At 47.3% G+C, this 7,840-nt stretch overlaps 1 protein-coding gene across 1 annotated transcript in view; it reads right to left on the reverse strand.

The window, feature by feature from the left end:
- Positions 1-3,071: 3,071 nt before the first annotated feature.
- Positions 3,072-7,840, reverse strand: part of LOC104501416 (DNA-directed RNA polymerase III subunit RPC9-like) — a gene marked incomplete at both ends in the record, with an annotated part of 7,710 nt that continues 2,941 nt past the window's right edge. The window contains one exon of the mRNA XM_010145221.1: positions 3,072-3,211. Within this exon, the coding sequence (XP_010143523.1) occupies positions 3,072-3,211 (140 nt within the window). The remainder of the gene's footprint in view (positions 3,212-7,840) is intronic.

Here is a 7,840-nt window from a genome sequence, read left to right on the forward strand (position 1 = left end):
CCTCCTGGGCACGTGCTGACCTCTGTCTGCAGAAGAAAACCAAAACTCTGTGTTTCAGGTTTGCTTTTTCTAATCAAGGCTGCACACCCTGACCTTGTAAATATGCCACACGAATACAAACAAAATGCATTTTGCTCCCTGCAAGAAGAGGAGAGCTGGTCAAATCCTGCATTTTGGTGCTGGGCAACAGCCTGGCCCGCAACCCTGCCATGGCACGGCCACCAGCCCAGCTGCTCAGCCCATCGCTGGGGATTTCCTGCATCTTCTGCAAAATTCCCGGTGGACCTCTCTGTTTCTGGAGAATATAGTTCCCCTTCCCAGCAAGAAAGCACAGCCAGGTGCTGCTTCTCCTCCCATAAAACAGCTTCTTGCTAATCAAACTTCCCCAGTGAGGACTGACAAACCACCCTGAAGGACACTGGCCTTCTTGGGCCAGAATTGATGAGAAACCCCAGCCAGGTTCGTGGAAGCATGGAAAGAACAGAGAGGTTCGGGCAGCCCATTCCCGCTTTGTCCCAGAGCAGAACCAACAGCACAAGAGCTGCCCAAGGCAGAGCCGTCAGCCTGCCCAGGCCCAAAGGCGCGATACAGAATAACAGTGAGGAACGCGTAAGAAATGAGGAAGCTAAAAACAACACATGCTTCTTCAATAATCAGAAAGAGCCCCGTACTCTGCCCTCTTCTTCTGGAAACCAGGGAGTGCCCAAGCTCTGCAGTGCCCAACACACAGGTCTGCTCTCTTGTACCCATGATGTGCCGGAGGGTCCCTCTCTTCACACCGACGTCTCTCCTTCAGAAGGATGAGCACAGGACATTCGTTGTGTGAGGTAGGACAAAAAGCAGCCCTGGGAGACAGGCAGGACTTTTCTGGGATGTGGAAGATGCTGGAAAAGCGGCATCACATAAGCAAGATGACATTTGGTTTCCATAAACCGTTTCCGAGTCTTGGGTTTCCAAAGAACACACCCAAGTAACCACCACCACACCGCAAACGCTGCGCTGGGAGCCAGAGCCGTTCCTCACCTGCGCTGACAGGAGACTCGAACACGGTTCTGGACATAACGCAGCTGCCGAAGTCCCAGACCCCTTCCCGCGTCACTGAGAACTGCGTTCGCAGGGAAATTCTAGTTTACGGACCTCAAGACCAAACACACGGCTCAGGCACTGGCACGGGTCCAACGCATGGATCCGTCTGGAACTGATTCTGCTCCAGAGGTTAAACACGACAGCAAGTGAATGAGTCGTGGCATCTTGGATCTGGCACACGCAACAGAAGGCAGTGCAGACCTGGCAAAAACCCATCACGGTAACAGATCCACAGCTCCCAGGATGGAACGCCCAGCTTCAGGGATCGGTTACAATACTCTTGCTGGCTAAAGATGCTTCGATCTGGGTCCATCTGCTTCTCCTAAGTTTAGACCGTGCTTCAGTAACTTAATTTTTCTTAAAAAAGACAAAAATATAAACACTTCAGCCCGAGGCCAGAGCGTGTCAAACAGCACCCACAACTGCCAACAGTAAAAATGCTAATTCGAAAATTCGTTGTGCATCATCTTGTGATACGATCTACTTCTCTTTTGGTTTGGGACATCTAGAGAGAAAAATATGTATCGATGTATCACCAAACGCACCCAGGACTCTCCCCCTCTAATACTACACGTACCCAGCCAAAAGATAGCTCGAGTCTCCAGCTCTGGAATATGTTTTATATAAGATAAATTGTCTTTAAGAGGTAACAAATGTATTTTCCATTAATTTCCTTTCCAAACATCAAAGCAGCTTAAAGTACGATGGAAATGCATATCGTTAATCCCCTGGCCTCGGGAGGTTATCGCTCCCTTCCACGTACAGAACAACCAAAGTTCTGAAAGTGTAAATTCTTTGCATAAAGAAATAAAATAACAAAATAAAACAGTGACAGAAGTAAGGAAAAAGAAGTCAGATGTTCTGGATCAAGGTATCTTGTCTGTAAGCCACAAAACTCCCAGGGTGTCCTTCAAACTTTATCTCCCTTTCCAGAACAGGACAGTATTTATGGAAGAATGGTCTCAGTCACAGCATAACCCCAGGGCCACGTCTAACTCACGACTTTACATATATTCACACACAAATCATTTATTGTAATTATCAGTACTGCCAATATTAAACAGCCGATCCTGCAATCTTTAACCAGACAAAAGCTCAGCGCACAGAAATTCTGCCTCAGCCAGGACCAACTCTCACGCTCCTAAAGCAGACGAGGACGTCAGCGCTGACTCACTTGTGTATTCCTCGGTCGACAGCATGTTCACAGGACTGTGACATGTCTATGTGTAAATACTGGAAAAGGAAAATACTCCCCTCACACCTGCGTGTTCTTCTGTTTGTATTACTAAGAGCTTTAACACTGGAGCCCAGAGCCCCAGCTGCTGTAAACTGGTCCAGCTGGGCTCATTTCAGAGGCAGCATGTGGATTTAGCTGATGGGCTGGGTCTCCCCTTTGCCTGGTACATCATCACCCTCGAGAACAGTGACCCCACCAACAGACCCTCTCACCTCCCTGATGCCAACAGCCTCTTGAAACTGTCTGGCCGGATACCAAGGAGTTCTTGTACATTCCCCCGCGCTCCCATCGCTGCCAACAGCCCGTTCTCAAACAGCTTTGTGCTGCAGCCCAGCTTCTGAAAACCAGTTGGGCAATCGAACAGCACACGAAAGCAATTCCAGCTCCCACCCTGCTGTGCTAACAACCACACCGCCGGTTGTAGAGAGCCTGTTGAATGTACAGCTGTTACGTGGGGAATGATAAAAATACAAAAGATTCACATTCAATGCCCAACACATGGGGCATGTATTTCTGCTACATCACAAACTCGGTCACCACCATCCCTGTTTATGAAACAGTAAGGTCCTTTGCCAGCTCTCCTGTAAACTGTTGGTTCCCTCATCGCCTCCGAGTAATAAAAACTGCAACGTATTTTACAATCACGTCCATTACAAGATTAAACTGGTGCCAAGAATAATACCAGAAGAATATAAGCTGATTCTCTTCTGCCGCAGCTGTTGCCAGCTCTGCTCTTGCTGCCTCCTACGCTTGGTCACCTTTGTCTTCAGTTGCCATCACCGAGTCTCTCTGTTGTTCTTCCGGGTCCCCTGGAAGAATAGTGGTGACCGTCTGGAGAAGTGACTCGATCTGCTCCTCCGTCAGCCTCTCCTCGCTTTCTTCTACCATCTGCAGGGCAGAAAACAATCCCCTGTTACCGTTAAATCCACACTGCTTCCTCGGCTCCAAACAGAAGGACTCAGCTAACTGGGAAATACTGTTCTCAGCAGGTGGAAGACACAGTCTGAGCTCATTGCAGCAGCATTTCACCAAGTGGAACTTCCAGGATTTAGAAAAAGCAGCTCCGTTGTTAACCACCCCACCTGGCACTCCACAGTGAGACTCTGCTTCCCTTACAGCACGGAAAACCCCGTGCCCAGAGCAGACCTTCCTCCCTGATTCCTCCTAAACCTCTCAACCTACCAGCAGAATCCTGAGCCGGGCTTTTCCTTGAGCCTCTGTGCAGACCTACCACCCAGACCGATTCCCCCAAGTTCCTGGGCCTTCGTGTGAGAACTGAACTGAGACAACCTGAGAGCGGTTACCTGAACCTTGATGTCTTACCCAGCACCAGGACTAGGAGGAGGCAGGCCGCGAAAGAGCCCCTGATCCCACAGCAGCCGCACTCCACCGCACTTTGCCTAGGTTGTGAGATCCCTGAATACGAAGGCGTATAAAAGCTCTGAGCAACACAAAACGTGCTGTCAGAAACCAACAGGAAAGTCCCCTCAGATCACCTGGGGACCTCCTCTGGCTGTGGAGCTGGGGGAATTCTTATATCGCTGCTACCAGGAAAAACAACTGCCCTCATTTACAGGCAGCTGTTAAAAGGAAAAGCTTGTCAGAGGCCTGAAGCAAGCCAACAGACCTCTTCAAACACAAATGAAACCAATTAGGGCTTGAGATTTTCCTTTTTATACAAAGTCCTTTAAAACGTCCTTTGAAGAGCGGGGATTTGTATTAATCACGGTGCCGAGTCAAGGCAGGTTGGATCAGTTCTAGCTATAAATTGTCAGCTAGTCACACGCATCTTGCCGTCTGAGAAGCAGAGTGGCACCTTCAATTAATTTTTTGTCATCAATGTCCTATAAGCGTTCTTTGCACCATCTGAGCATCTTTCATCAGCCATTATCCACGGCCCCTTGACGAGAGGTGAGCGAGTGCGCTACAATCCCCTCCTGCGGCAAGCGGCAGACAGTGAATATCCACTTGCAGATGACTGCTTTCTGGGGACTGTCCCAGTCAAAGGATCAAATCCTCCATGGAGTGGCTTTCCACCCACACGTAGTTCAAGAACCTGCCTTGGAAAGCAGCTGTTGCTGCCAGCTGCCACTCTAGGCTAGGAGCTAAAACGCACTAAAACCCTCCTACTGTGACAAGCACCTGCTGCAGCTCCTGAAGTGGTACCGGAGAGCTGCCACCTTCAGAGGCGATGACCTTAGCAGCCTCACCAGCACACCCCGGAGCACCAACGCTGCACAGTTAAGTACGTCCTGGTGCATACACGGGTCTTGGATGCTGACGCTGCTGACAGAACCATACTCTACAGACTCCTTTTGCTATTACTAGAGGGTGGTCAGCCTGGTTTTTGGACTGGATTGTAGTCTTATTTTTAAAGGTGACAGTCCCATAGCAGCAGGACGCACAGGAAGAAAAAGCCCTCACCCTCTGGAAAGGCGCCATGGCCTAAGGCAGAATGATTTACCCATTAGTGGCCAATGTCTCCCGCATTCCTTACACCCCACTGCTTCCCAGCCTTCAGAAAAACAGCACCTTGCCTGGTGTAGATCTGATTTACTGGATCACACTATTACTATTTGATACTATTTGAGTTCAAACCATAAGCTATAAAAATCAATTTTTTTTTCACTCTTTAGGACAACAGCTTGAGCAGTGTCTTATGAAAAGAGAAGCAATTAGGAAGCAGCAAAGCAGCATGTAAAATTCAAAAATTAAGTCGAGAGCAAGAGAGCATGTAGGTAAAGAGACAAATGGAACCATCCCAAAGGAGAACAGCTATCAAGGGAAACAAGGGCACTCAGGGGCTTATTCTGGATTCAACAGATGTTCACCCGCTCTTCTGATTTACAACTAAAAGACAAAATACTTCTGCTATGACAGAACTAAGAAGTGATGCCACAATGCTCAGAAGAGAAATTATGTGTAAGAAAAAGCCTAAAAGGCAAACAGAAACAACTGTATTCAAGATCCTACTTTTCCGGCAAGGCTTTTACCGAGATGTGAAAAAATATCTATCAAAAGGCCTCTGAGTTGCAGTTGGCTGAAACTGCTCACCGCAGAGTCAACCCATAAGCCGTCAGGAACGCAGAGCTTATACTACGGGAAACAAAAATGCAAATGTTTTTAATAAGCGCATGACATAAGGTGTTTATGTTGGCAGTGCCACACGCACCCCAGGGATGCAGACAACCCTCCCAGACGATGCCACGTGCAAAGCACAGGGTGCCATCAAGCAAAGCTCGGGTGAGCTGTGTATTTTCAATATTCAGGTATTTGAGTGAGTTACAGGATTAGGCATCCTTACAGGAACACAGTTTACAGATAAGAAGCACCCAGGGGTGCAGCAAGGCAAGGCTGGCTCCTTCTCAGCGGTTGCTTGCTCTGAGCCCGAGGGAAAGGCAGTCAGGCACGGCGCCAGTGCTGCCCCTTGTCATAAATAACTCCGCAGTCGTTACTGCTTTTCGGCATTCAGGTCTGCCTGATCCCAAAGTAACAGCAGCTGTATCCCTCAAACCAGTAACAGGCAGGCACCACCCGCGCACTGCAATATTCACACAGGCGCCAGTTTTCACATTCGATTTCCCCCCCAGCTGATGCTCCAAGCAATGTAATCTACAGGAGAACCAAAGAAGGAATCAAGGAGGGAAGCAGGAAAGCTTTATTGGTAACTTCATTGGCAGAAAATTCTTGCAGCTAAAAAGGAGGAGGCATGTTCTCCCTGCGGCTGCTTTTCAAGCCGCAGTACCCGGAGCTGCTTCTTCCTTTACTGATAAATGTACTGATAAAAACAGCTGGACCTTCACAGCTGGGGGGTATATACAAACCATTCAGCAGGCAGCTGAGGCCACCGTCCTGCTCACCTCTGAGAGCAACGCAACCTTTATTCACAAGTCTAAGAACCAGTATTTTACCTGCCTGAGCGCCCTGTACCTACGCTGTTAAGCCACAGCTTACGTATGGACGTAATTTCAAGTTCTCAAGAGGTCCCACTGATGTAACTGGACTCCAAGCTTGAAATTAGGCAAACGCTTCCCACATGGAGAACACGTCAAGAGAAGGATGCCAGTTCTGTTCTGTCCCTCAGACACGTCTGTGCGTGGGCTTTCTAACCCGGCGCAATGAAGCGCGCATCCAGCGTCCACCACGGAATCTTGCTACAAGAGGGTGAGAGACCATGGCTCGCCAGCTGCAGAATGCAGCTACTGGGAGCCAGAGCTGTGCTTATTAAACAAGCGCGGATGTGGAATATTTTACCACCACGCAGCCCTTCCCAGCTGCGCTTCCGAACAGCAGCTTTTTCAATTGAGCACTCGGTATGAATTCCTCAGAGGCACAAAACAACCATAATTACCAAATCAGAAGGTAATGACAGAATTACGTTACGCAGTAAGTCTCATAAATTCTGATGGCAGAAAGTCATTTTCAGAAGCTTTTAAAGATTTTATTTATAGAGAAGATATATCAGAAAACCACAGCTAGCCTGACTAGCAAGATAATTTCAAAGACTGAAGTGTTTATTCATAAAGCAAATGTGTAAATCTGTCCGTCCATAGTGCCATGTACACCTGTAAGCACAAAACATGAACACAGACATATATTCACATGCCTATCTACTGGGTTTTTTACTCGGTGAAACAAGGACGAACATTTTAGGAACACACTTTCCCTAATCACTCCCATATCTTATTTTTTCCGCTTACCCAAGTGAAAGCAAAGTGTAAGAGACTTTATCATCCTCCCTGTGCCGCTTTCAATGCTAACGTTTAATTCATGTACCCTCCTGAGACACCACAAAACACTGCAAATGTTGAAGAATAAATAGAGCCACAATGAAGAGCCCTAGAAAGTTCTGAAAGAACTGAGAAACAGTCTCAAGGACAAGTAATGTTTGATGGGTAACAAACCTCAGCATCACAGAACAGAGCAACACGTGGGTTACAAGCTGTTGTTTATTTGAATAATAACCAGAATTCTATTTTAAAAATAATCAGTAAAATTCAGTAAAAAAAGAAATAGGGGTTCTGAGCACTTCCAAAGCTGTGAAGCACTTAAATTAACTCCAGTGTAGGAGGCACCTTAGGAGAAAATGACTGCTACTTCCTCCTCCGGGCAGTAATCTGAAATTGTTCAGCACCAACATGGTAATAGAAAAAAGCCCATAAAACCCAAATAAAGTAAAAGATGGAATGGTTGGATTAGTGTCCCTCAGAGATAACTAATAAAGTATGCAAAGCGGGAAGCAAAATGCATTGTTGAGAAAGTGGAATGTTTAAATCCCCTAACCCCTTCCATTTTCCAGAAGAACACCTTCCTTTATCATTTTCCATCCCCCGATAAAAGACAAGCTGCCAGCTGGTTACGCAGAGCACGTTATCACGAGGTACGATGCCCTCTGAGATGGAAATCCAGTTTTTAAAAGGACAGAACTGAAACCTACTTTTCCAGTCAGAGAGAAAAACATGGAGCAATTTGTTCATTAGGAAAGATGATGCTTAATCTTCAAACCCATCACGGTTC

This window comes from Buceros rhinoceros, unplaced genomic scaffold, assembly GCF_000710305.1.
Source record: "Buceros rhinoceros silvestris isolate BGI_N320 unplaced genomic scaffold, ASM71030v1 scaffold44031, whole genome shotgun sequence".
Lineage (NCBI taxonomy): Eukaryota > Metazoa > Chordata > Aves > Bucerotiformes > Bucerotidae > Buceros > Buceros rhinoceros.